Source organism: Microtus oregoni, unplaced genomic scaffold (genome assembly GCF_018167655.1).
Source record: "Microtus oregoni isolate MIOR12 unplaced genomic scaffold, Mior012 000020F_ref0000438, whole genome shotgun sequence".
NCBI lineage: Eukaryota > Metazoa > Chordata > Mammalia > Rodentia > Cricetidae > Microtus > Microtus oregoni.
The window spans coordinates 4,639,801-4,651,477 of record NW_024543079.1 but is presented as its reverse complement, the minus strand read 5'-3'; the positions used below and the strand labels follow the sequence as shown (position 1 = coordinate 4,651,477).

The following is an 11,677-nucleotide window of genomic DNA, read 5'->3' as shown; positions in this document are numbered from 1 at the left end:
CAGTAAACACTGCTACTCAGTAGCCTCTGTTTCAGCTCCTGCCTCTAGGTCCTATCCTGATTTCCCATAGGTATGGACTACAAGCTCTAAGGTGAAATGAGCCCTTTCCTCCCCAAGTTGCTTTTGGTCATGGTGTCTCTAACACAGCGATAGGAAGAAAACTAAGACCCACGCCCTTCCTAGACGTTCCTGTCAACACATAAACATACAATTAGCTCAATCTTCATTTTAAAAAATTTGCATTAACTTGTGTGTATGGGGGTATTGGTGGATACGGATGCATGTGCCAGTGTGTGTATGGCGGGGAGGCAGCAGGAGGACAGCTTGCAGGAGTTGGTTCTCTACCTCTACCATGTGGGTCCCGGGGATCAAATGCAGGTTGTCTGGCTTGGTAGCAAGTGATCCTACCACATATATCACGTTGTTCATGAAAGCTGAAACTTGGAATATTCTCAGATTCTCTGTAGATCCAGTAAACAAATGCTTAGTAAATAAATGACCAGCCTTGCTGCAGAGACTCCCTGCAACCCGTGCATGGAGCTCCAAGGCTGCAGCTTTTTCCACCCATGCCGGGGTGGACTTTGGTGATACAGTTGTCTTTGAGCCATCCCCGCTCCTGTAAGCAACGCCCCCATACTCCTGTTAGTAACCCCAACAGACTCACTGGCTCACCAAGTTGGACTCTGGTGTAATCGTTACTTTGGTCTGGAATAGGTTTCCTTTCTAGGGTGAGTAGGTATGTTGCATCTCCCCAGTAAAAGTCTCACACAACAAACATCTATTGTTATTTTAATTTGGTAAACATGGGGGTAAACTTTAGGATGCCAAAAGATACCTCACAGCCTCTAATACCTCGAATGTGACCTTATGGAAATAAGGCCGTTACAGATGTCAGTCATTAAGATGAAGTCATGCTTGAGAAAGATGGAACCCGGATCAGACGTACACAGACACACGCAGTGAGAACATGCTGGCACAAGCTGCAGGCAGACGATGTGGCAGAAGCCCAGGCAGCTTCCAACAGTCCCTAGAGGTCAGGCCTGCAGCGCTGGGCCTGACTTGGGCCTGGGTCCTGTGAGATGAGATCCATTCTTCTGGTCAGGGTGGTAGTTTCTTCCAGCAGCTGTAGGAAGCTCGCAGACCCTACATGTCGCTGTTCCCTTTGGCTGCTTTTTCACGTTTTTCCATTTAGTTTTAATTTTTGTGTCGTAATTTTTTAACAACTTTAAAAACTATTGTTATTCTGTGTGTGCATGGGTGCACCGCAGTTCATGTATGGTCAGAGGACAAACTTGTGGAGCTGGGTCTCTCTGTCCACCTCTACAAGTGACCTGGCTTGCTGGCTTGCAGAACAGGCACCGTTACCAGCTGAGTTTTCTCACCCGACCTTAGAGTTTTACTTTGATGTGTCTTGTTATTTTCTGTGTTTGGGGTTCACTGTTCCTCCACTTGCAGACTTTCTTTTCTCATCAGACTTGAAAAATACATTCCCCCAGCATACAGCATTCCTGTCAATACACTAAGTCGCACTGATAAAGGCCAACGATTCAGTCATCACAGAATCGTGATTAGCTGCATAACCCAAGGGTAAGCAGAAGGCACAACAGACAGCTAGGGCACAGATTTCCAGAGAGCAAAAACCTACACCAAACAGCCCACAAACTTCCTCTATAAGGAGCTGTGAGAGCTCTAAGGGCAAGAAAAGAAAATTACAAATAAGGGCTACATTCTGACAAGGCTGACAAAAATGCGCAAGAATTCTATTAGTGAGTTTTTAAAACATTTTACCTTTTCACTATTTATTTTGTGTGTGCGTGCATGCCGCACCACACTTGTGGAAGGAGGGTAACTTGTGAGAAAAGCAGTTCTCTCCCAACGTGTGGGGCGCAAAGACTGAACTCAGGTTGTCAGGCCTGCCGGCCAGCAGCTCTACTTGTCAGTCCTTGTCAGGCCTCGACCAGTAATTTTAAAAACAGATGATAAAATTCCATTTGCAACAGCAACCAAATCTTTTAAGTAATTATTAAAAATTTCAGGAAACGATTACTATTGATACACATATATTCATGTTCCGGTATGTATTATATACATGGAATACATGTGCATTCACAAGTATGTAAAGACATACATACCTTACTGCAGGATATAAAATACAGACTGAATAAATAAACCGCTTTTGTTCACAGTGGGATTTCTGCTGGGCCTCAAAGGGCAGCTTTCCCCACCCAAGAGCCCAACATCACAACCAGAAGCAGCAGACAGGTCAGAGAGAGACTCTCATTACCCAGAGTTGGATGACACACTTAGTCTGTCCACGAAGGGGCTGATTAGCCAAGTGACAGCATTATGCCGCTTTGCCAGCTTGGCCACAGCCAAGGCCCAGGACAAGAAGCCCAGGGGCTCTCCTTTGTCTTGTCAATGAAATAAACTCACTTCAGTGTCCTAGGAAATAACAACCCATCAGAGAGCAGGGCTGGCTGGGCTTGTGGAAAATTCCACGGATGGCTGGCCAGCAGGACTTGACATTAACCCCATGTGAGCAGATTCCGGCCAGATGCATACATCCAAACTATGTGATTCTATTTGGCACCACAGAGACCTTTGCTCAGAAGCTGATACGTAAACTCTAAATAACACCCTTATGGACGTGGTCATTAGAAAATCCAGATTTTTTTTTAAAACACTGACATAATAATCAAACCACTAAGGGGACAGAGGTATTTAAAAATACTCGAAGCAGAGACAGTGTTTTGAGTCGAACACTCCCCAGATCCTGTTCACTATTCAAGTTTATTACGTCTTTGCTGTTCTCGCTATGGCACCTGTGCCCATGGCACCTGCGCCCGCTGGCTACTCGGCTCACCTGGAGGCTCCTGGAGGTATTTACACGCCACCTCTTGGCTTCAGCAAAGGCTCACTCCCATGAGGGAGACACTGCGGGTGCACGAGGGAACTACGGTCAGTCCGCCTCCTCACTTCTGCAGATAAAAGGGCTGGGGTCTGTCACTAGACAACAACAGGGACAGAGGACGAGCAGGCTGTACCATCTAAGCTGTGAATACGGTAAACTCATAAACAGAAACCATTCAGTTATCACAGGGACAACTGGTAGAGATCTGGCGTATCAAGACTGGATGCTCATGTCTGGCAACACACGCTATGTAAACTGACTGTGGGGGGTAATCAGGTAGGGACTCATATTTGTCTCGGGATTTGGAAGGGAGGCAGGCACACCCGGTGAAGTGTCTGAAATGCTGAATGTTTTCATTGTAACACTGAAAGTCTGACGTTCATAAAATAAACTGTATGTTGCCTATGTGAGCTCTCTGGTGTTAGGGGCTGACGTCGGCAGAAAATCTCCTGCTAACCCATATGCTGACAAGGTCTCACTCCTTGATGCATAATCCAGGATTTGAGCATTATGTAAATTATCTGTTGCCTTGTTGGAATTCACTTCTTGTGAGTTTTCTGATGTAAAAGGAAGTTTGATTTATGGCGAAATGTTTTCTTGCATGTGTTACATTCATAGGGCTTCTCCCCTGTGTGTATTTTCTGATGCTCAGTCAGAGTCCAGAGCCGACGGTAGCTTTTCCCACATTCGCTACACGAATACGGTTTCTCTCCGGTGTGAATCCTCTTGTGCACCGTGAACGCTGACTTATGGCGGAAAGACTTCCCACACTCTTTGCACTTATGTGGTTTTTCCCCAGTGTGAGTTCGCTGATGCTCGGTAAAGGAGACTTTCTGGCAGAAGGTCTTCCCACACTCTTTACACTCATAGGGTCTCTCTCCTGTGTGTGTCTTCTGATGGTGCCGGAGAGCTGACTTCCGGCAGTAGGTCCTCCCACACTCGGGACATTCGTACGGTCTCTCCCATATGGTTCTCTTATGTGCAAAGCGGCGTGAGCTTTTGTGGACCGTACGCTGGTGCTCGTGACACTCGTAGTGACTCTCCTTTGTGTCCGCCCTGTTCTGCTCACTGCAGTTTGACTTCGCGGAGGGCGGGCGGCCCCACTTACTAAGCGCACCGTTCTTCTCTCCGGTGTGAGTTCTCTGGTGTATCGTGAGTGTTGTCTTAAGGTAGAAAAGCTTCCCGCACTCAGTACACTCGAAAGTCTTCTTTCCCCTGTGGATCACCTGATGCGCGACAAGGGCGGACTTCGTGCACAAAAACTTGCCACACTGGCGGCATTTATAGGGCTTCTCTCCGGTGTGGCTTCTCAGATGCACGTTGAGGGCCGACTGGCAGAAGAAGGTCTTGTCACACTCCGTACACTCGTACGGTTTCTCCCCTGTGTGGATTCTCTGGTGCGCTGTTAGGGCTGACAGACAGAAGAAGGTTTTTCCACACTCCTTACACTCGTTGGGCCTCTCTCCTCGGTGGGTTCTTTGGTGCACAATGAGGTAGGACTTCTTTCCGAAGGCGTTCCCACACTCCTTGCATTTGTAAGGCTTCTCCCCCGTGTGTGAGCGGAAATGCTCAGCCAGGGCAGACTTCCGAAAGAAGGTCTTCCCGCACTCGTTACACTCGTAGGACTTCTCCCCGCCGTGGATTTTCTGGTGCACGATGAGGGCCGACTTGTCGATGAAGGCTTTCCCACACTCTTTGCATTTATAGGGTCTCTCCCCGGTGTGAATCCGCTGGTGTCGAGTGAGGCTTGCCTTTATACGGAACGTTTTCCTGCAGTAATTGCAAGCGTAGGGCCGCTCTCCCGTGTGGATCCTCAGGTGCACGATGAGGGTAGACCTCTTCGAGAAGGTCTTCCTGCACTCGGCACACTCGTTCCGCTTCCTCTCCTCACACTCCTCGGTTCCTGCAGAGGGGGCTGACTGCTGGAGGGCAGGCTTCCCACCCTTGCCGTGTCCGGAGGGTTGACTTACAGACTGGACATTCTGGTCTTTGGTGAGATCTTCACCCTGACTCCTAACGTCCCTAACCTCATCATGTTTGTTCCGTTCTGTCCCAGAATGACCTTTGTCAGCCTTTGTGTGGAGCGGAGGTTTCTCGTACCCATCGGGCTCAGCACGTACCTTTGCATTTGCTTTGCTTTGCTTTGCAACAGTTTTTTCTGAATTAGTTTTCAAGTCATTTCCACCTGGATCATATTTATGAAGCATTTTTTCTGAAGAAACAGTATTCACATCTGGAGCAACTGTTTTCTCAAACAGAGCAGCTTTTTCTGGCATTGTTTTGTTACTGCAGGCTAAAACTGGCTTCAAAGGCTTGTCTTGTGTTCCCTTGTCCTTCTCTAAGGCAGCGCCATCTTCTGGAAGGAAGGAATGGGATTAACATTAATATATGAGTTCTATGTAGCTTTGAAATGACAGTCTGTAGAAAGGCCTTATGGGGGCCAAGTCTTCAGGGCCGGCTTTCCAGTGTTAAAGAGATTCAAGTGTAAGTATCTCCTACCTTATACATTTATAGAGAAAAAAATTAACAATAACACAAGGGATGGGGGGGGGGAACAAATTCACCTCTACCAGCTTACTTAACTGTGCCAAAGAAAGAAGAAACTGGCAAAGACTGTAAGAGCTTTGGACACTGACAGAAACATTCCAACACGGAACAGTCCCCAACATCTCCTGGAAGTGTGGCTGGCAGGTGACACGGACAAGGACGTGGTGGGAACCTAAGAGAAAAGTCTCCAGGCAGAGACCAGGCATAGCAGACCTCAGAAAGCCAGTGTTCACCAGGAAGAAGGGGCAAACTTGAGAACTCTGGAGTTTGTACGGTGCAATGGAGAATGGAAAACAAGAGTCGGAGATGATGGCGGGCGGTGGTGGCACACGCCTTTAATCCCAGCTCTCAGGAAGCAGAGGCAGGTGGATCTCTGTGTGTTCGAGGCCAGCCTGGTCTACAAGAGCTAGTTCCAGGACAGGTAGGCTTGTTAAGCAGGGTAACCCAGTCTCAAAAAAAAACAGAAGAAAAAGAAAGAAAGAACGAGCAGAGCTGAGTGGGGATGGATTGCAAGAACGCAGCAAGCGCTTTGGCGGGCACGGTGGGGGAAGAATGAAGAAATTAGTGTGTGGAGGTGGAGCTTGGGTTCTGTGGACAGAGCACTGAAAGTCAAACATTTTTATAGAATACATCTATTGGAGGAGAACATTTTAATATATACAGCACGGGAGCTAGTTTCCTCAGTCACTTATAGAGCTCTACACCCTAGAAGATTCCAGAAAAAAAAAATCATATAGGTGCCAGCTGCGATCACTAGCCAGCCAGGGACTGGAATTCTTTGGTTTTTACCTGCTCGGTCTTCACATTTCTCTGCATGGCTCTGACGTGGCGATTCTTCCACTATCCAAGGCTCTTTGCCTTGCTCCAGTTTTAAGATCACATCTGGTTTGCTAACACGAAACCCTATGAAGGAGAAATAAGAGGGAACTGGGAGCAAGCTCTGTGGACTTCAAGGACTAAAGGCTGGGGAAACTGAGCAACCGAGATGCCCAACAACAACTCAATGGGGCTGATACAAATGAGTGTAGGACAGGTACATGCGTGTGCATGTGTGCACACACTGTCATCATCCTTCTCCCTTGTTACTCAAGGAGAGAGAGCTCATTCTGATAGCTGCATGTCCTTGTGACACAGAAGAGAGGCCAGCTCTGGCTGCCGTGAGGACACTGTGCTCACCCGCTGAGATGAAGTTCCTGTAGTTCTCCAGCATTACGTCCCTGTACAGGAGGCGCTGAGTGGCGCTCAGGTACTGCCACTCCTCGTGGGTGAAGGCCACAGTCAAATCCTTGAAGGAAATTGATCTCTGAAAGGACATGTTTCATTTGAGATAATCAGAACTGAGCAACAGCAAATCTGTGGGAATATCAAATGTAAGGAGGGTGCTGTCATGGCCAACGTTAGGCTGTAAGAGATGCTTCATGGGGGACGAAAGAGCAGAAACGGCTCACTGTTTATGAGTGAGCGTTTTAAATGTGCAGATTATACTGTGCCCTGGATCCCCAGGCTACCGCGGAAACTGCACCTCAGGCAGGAACACACATGCTAGACAAAGGGTGACCACAAATGGTCCTATTTTGTGCCATCGGACTTCTGTGAGATGATCATTTTAGTCTTCACGTGAGGTGTGTCTTGCCATAGCGTGTTCACTGAGAAATACACTCAGGCAAAACACGCATGACAGCCGAAGAGCAGTAGGAAAGGAAGGCTGTAGGGGAGTGGGCAGAGCACACGGGTACCTACCCAGGTTTCTGCAGCACATCGGTAACACACTCGTCCATGTACTAATGACTCATGTGTTTACCTGGAAATCATAACGTAACTCTACAAGCCATATGTTGGTGCCAAAAAGCACGTTAACACCATTAACAACTTGCTGTTCCCGTGCTTCCGGCCATGATATGAATATGAAGAGAAGTGCAGGGGCTGCTATGGGGCTCCTCGTCCTCCACCCTGGAGACCACTACGATGAAACATACAGACCCACAGAGGTAAACACTAGGGCAGCAGGACCCAATGTGCACGCTGGAGGCAACCCTGCAGCACACGGGGGATGGCAAGCCACTGTTTGTGGGCCAAATCCAGCCACTGTAGCTGAATCTGGCCAGCGCCTGGTTCACACTTTGCCCGGGACTTTCTCATGCAACCAATGCTGCATTTAGAGCTAAAGGAGACTGCATCCAAGCAAAACTGTAAACAGTTATTATCTGGCCTCCCAGAAGAAGCTTGCTGTTCCATGCTTGAAAACATGGGAAACAACAGCTAAAAGGTCCAGTCAAAGGGGAAGAAAATTAGGATGCCTTTCCACAGGGAGCATCAGTGGGTGTGAGATGAAAGTACTCCGCTACTTGAGGACCAAGATGGACTGACCACATGTGGGACGGAGACATTATGGGCTGGTGGGACGGCATGACCAGAGCTGGGCACACGCCAACATCATATGCTAAGAGACTTAACACATACGTCATTTTCTTTTGCTCCCCCTCCCCGTTTTTGAAACAGTTTCAGGCTGTAGCCCAGGCTGGCTTCAATCTGTAGCAACTCTCCTGCATTAGCTTCCTAAGTACTGGAATTGCAGGCATGAGCCGCCACAGCTGGCTTTGGGCCTCATTTTCTTCCTAGCTTGTGTAACTGAAGGATTAACAGCCTTGGCAGGAAACAGTGGGGAAGAAGCACCCTGGACAGACGGACTGCCAACATTATTTCTTTTTTGGACAGCAGGACTCCTAGTGTCTTTAGAGGACTTTTGCGGAGAAGTAAAGCAAGGGTCCCACCCTGAGGTTCTTCGAGGCAGGACGATTTCAGAGCTCAAAGGGTTGCACGGTAAAACTCTAAATGAGAGTATCCCTGGCTGTCCGGGAACTCTATGTAGCCCAGGCAGGCCTCAAACTTAGAGATCCACCTGCCTCCCAAGTGCTGGGATTAAGATCATATACCGCCCTGCCCTGCAATAAGTTCACTCTTCTGGTATTGATCTGATTCCCTTATTTTCCTTGAGGCTGAATTTTATATATTTCTACCATTTAACCTGAGTGTATATGTTGTAATCCAATGACAACCCACGGCCCAAGGTGGGAAGTGAAGCCCTCAGTGACTTACCTGGGAACTTTCCATTTTCAGGTGCTCTCAAGAAAGGGCCAGGAATGATGATCGAAGGGCTGGGTGAGGAAGAACGGGGTCAGTCACAGACACACCGTGGAAGGAAAGGACCCTGCGGCCAGCATCACACACGAAGCAACCGCTTGAGGGAAGGCCCACGAGCAGCTCTGAATGGACCAGTCCGAGCTCTTCTCCCTGTGTGGATGGAAACAAAGGGGTTAAGCTGAATTACTGTCTTACTTATGCTGCCTTAAAAATCAAACACACATAATAACACATCAATAACTTCAGCCTGGAGGAGCAGTACAACAAAACAGCAACTCTAAGATTAAGACATTAAATAATTAACTTCTGGCATCACTGACCTGTTTTCCTTAGAATGTGTTCTGAGTTGAGATCAGAAAACCCAGACAGAGGATTGAGGGTTTTGAGATGATTACCACTCGGCTCCCCTCCCCCAACCTTAACTGCAGTTTCATGAGAGGCCTCTGTTTAAATGTGGTTGAGGACAAAGGCCTGACCTGGGAATCATCAGGCTGGAATTAAATTCTTGGCTCTGTCACCAGCAAACTACCTAAATGGTTAAAATAGTTGTCTTGCTCATTTGAAAAGAAGGTAATTTTAAATATCTGAAAAACCTTCTCTCTAGGTACACTATGTCATTCTATATGAAGTCGTTTTCGACCCCAGGGTGGTGATGGACGTGGTTTGAGCAACTCAGGCGAAACGGCTTGCATTTGTTCTAAGTGATGGAGAGACCCTTCCCTCATCCGTGGCAGGCATCCTTTCCCTCCAAACGACAAGCCCTCAATGAAGCGTCATTCAGCCCAATCTGGACCTGCTCATTCCCTCAATCGCAGCTCAACCCGTAAGCAGTCCCGAAGGTTTACTGGTGCAAGGGCATCCGCAGGACTTACTGCGATCTGATTTTTGCATGCACACACCTCTCCGTCCCAGGATGCCCGCCCCGAGGCCTGCAGCCCCGAAACGCCCGGCGGCCTCGCCCAGCTGCTGGACAGCCGCGAGCCTTTGCAGGCCCCGGGCGGGCTCCGGTCCCTCCGATTCTGACCCGAGCTTGCTACTCGGTCTTCCTCTGGCTCCGGGGAAATCTTCTTTTATAGTTCCCAGAAGGCCCCAGGAACCGCTGCGCTTAGGAGCAGCGGGAGCCTCGCCTAAATGCGCTCGGAGAACCGGAAGCGCATCCATCAAGGCTCGGAGACGGCGCGTGCGCAACGCCTCGTGCGGCCGTTCCCACGGTTCTCCGAGGGGGTGCTGCAGTCTATCCGGGACTACATTTCCCACAAAGTTCCGCGACCTCCGCAGACGATTTCCTCTGGCGCTTGATTTTAATCAATGGGCTGTGAGCCATGAGTACAAAAGGAGTGTGAGAAAGAAAGATTACAGCCTTGGAAAGTAATCCCAACAGTGTATTCAGGAAACAATAATGACTAAAGGGTTCTCTCAGAATCGAAAAATAATGGCGAGCTTCCCAAAATTACAGAAAACATCTAACAACTAAAAATGAATCAGACCGTGTCTAAATATCTTAAAAGAAAATAATAGCCATACTGCTTACTCCGGGCTGTCTGAGTTTATTGACAGGTGGATCCTCTGCTGCCAATCTTACACAAGGAGAAAGCGCAATAATTAACGGCAAAATACTTTAACAGTATAATTTTTCGGTTATTTTATTTTAAACCTATGGATATATTGCCTGCACGTATGCCTCTCCATCACTTGTGTGTCATGACTGATGTCTGAGGATGTCAGCAGAGGGTACCAGGTGGTTGCTGGAAACTCTGGTCCTCTGGAAGAGCAGCCAGTACTCTTAGCCACTGAGCCATCTCTCCAGTCCCTTAACAACATAGTTTAGCAGCACCAATTACATATAATGCAAGAAATATAGAAACTAACCTTTCATCCATGGGGACAAAATTGTATATATATATATATATATATATATATATATATATATATATATATATTTTAAAGAATAAAGCTACATAATATGTTTTATTCACTGGAAGGCTTGGAGGTTTCTGACACAGTTATCTGTTATCATTAATACCAAAAGAAACAGCAAGGTGCGGAGGCTGAGAGATGGCTCTCAGTGAGCGAGGCTTCCAGGAATTCGATGCTTATATGTTGATTCCCACATCGAACGTGGCTGTCTTGTGGTTTTAAACAAAGGGGGCATCAAAAGGGACCCCGCAGGTTTCCAAAAAAATCTAACCTGTGATGTCCTGGCAGTCAGGTTTGTCTGCAATGTTCCTAGAGTCTGTATAAATCTTTAGTTTGCTATGCCCAGTCCTTGAGGACCCCAAAAGACCACGAGGGAGACCGACTCACTGAAATGCAAAAGCAAGGTTTATTGGGTGCATGCCACAAGCCTGTCGGGACCTCGTCAGTGCAGCAGCGGGAGGAGGTACCCCACCTTTCTAGGGAGCACTATTTAAAGGCAAATCCCAGAAAAGGTTCATTAGCAGGGTGTGGGTGACGGGCTCAGTCCTGATTGGTTGACATTTGTCTAGGGGTGTCCTGGTGAAAAGCGATGGGTGTGGGCTGGCAGGTGATCCTATCTGTAACAGTTGGAACATTAAGAATTTCCTTTGGATGGTCTGTTCCTAGGTGGTGCCTGGGTAATCTCAGTTTGTGGTCTTTATAGAACCAGGTAGTGCCTTAGGATAAGCTACGGAGACTCAGGCCTCTGCTGAGCTTGTCTTGCTGGGGCCTACAAGTAACCTAGTTACCAGAGATCAAGTGGAAATCACAAGAAACAGAGAGGCAAAGCGGAGAACAGACAAATCTTTCTCAGCAACCCAACCATGCCTCACCTTCCAGGCATCCTTGTCCCAACTTCAGACTCAAGGAGTGAGCCTTCTTAAGCACCGTATGCAGTCACGCTCCTGGGTGCCTCAGCTGCATAAAGAATCTCGTGAAGCAGAGCTACACAGTCAATCAATACCAGTATAGCATACTTTTGAACAGTGACGGAGTGCTGCAGTTTCCCACAGTGACCACTAGATGGCAGAAGACTCCCCAGCCCGCTTTCCTCGGAGGCTCCCCTTTTGCTAGTAGGAAAGCCTCTGTGTGAAACCACAGTAGCTGAGGGGGTTTAGTCAA

The 11,677-nt window shown here is 48.0% G+C and overlaps 1 protein-coding gene across 6 annotated transcripts; it reads right to left on the bottom strand.

Moving 5' to 3' along the window:
• Positions 1-780: 780 nt before the first annotated feature.
• Znf334 (zinc finger protein 334) lies at positions 781-9,763 on the bottom strand. 6 transcript variants are annotated; one of them, XM_041670636.1, is made up of 6 exons: positions 9,472-9,763; positions 8,555-8,749; positions 7,260-7,418; positions 6,635-6,761; positions 6,248-6,361; positions 781-5,267 (listed from the first exon to the last, which is right to left on the bottom strand). In XM_041670636.1, the coding sequence occupies exons 2-6, from the start codon at positions 8,567-8,569 to the stop codon at positions 3,451-3,453; spliced, it is 2,232 nt and encodes a 743-aa protein (XP_041526570.1). In that variant the 5' UTR covers positions 8,570-8,749; positions 9,472-9,763; the 3' UTR covers positions 781-3,450. The 6 variants fall into 6 exon arrangements, with proteins under 6 accessions (XP_041526570.1, XP_041526573.1, XP_041526571.1 ...); XM_041670639.1 differs by having other exon boundaries at positions 781-5,264; XM_041670637.1 differs by having other exon boundaries at positions 9,499-9,763.
• Between the last annotated feature and the right edge of the window lie 1,914 nt (positions 9,764-11,677).

What these genes read in the sequence shown, in the direction of transcription:
- Znf334 (XM_041670636.1), bottom strand. An exon ending in AGTTACGTTATGATTTCCAG is followed by an intron (nt 6,762 to 7,259) that starts GTAAACACATGA and finishes ATGTCCTTTCAG; the next exon opens with AGATCAATTTCCTTCAAGGA. An exon ending in CAGGAACTTCATCTCAGCGG is followed by an intron (nt 6,362 to 6,634) that starts GTGAGCACAGTG and finishes TCTCCTTCATAG; the next exon opens with GGTTTCGTGTTAGCAAACCA.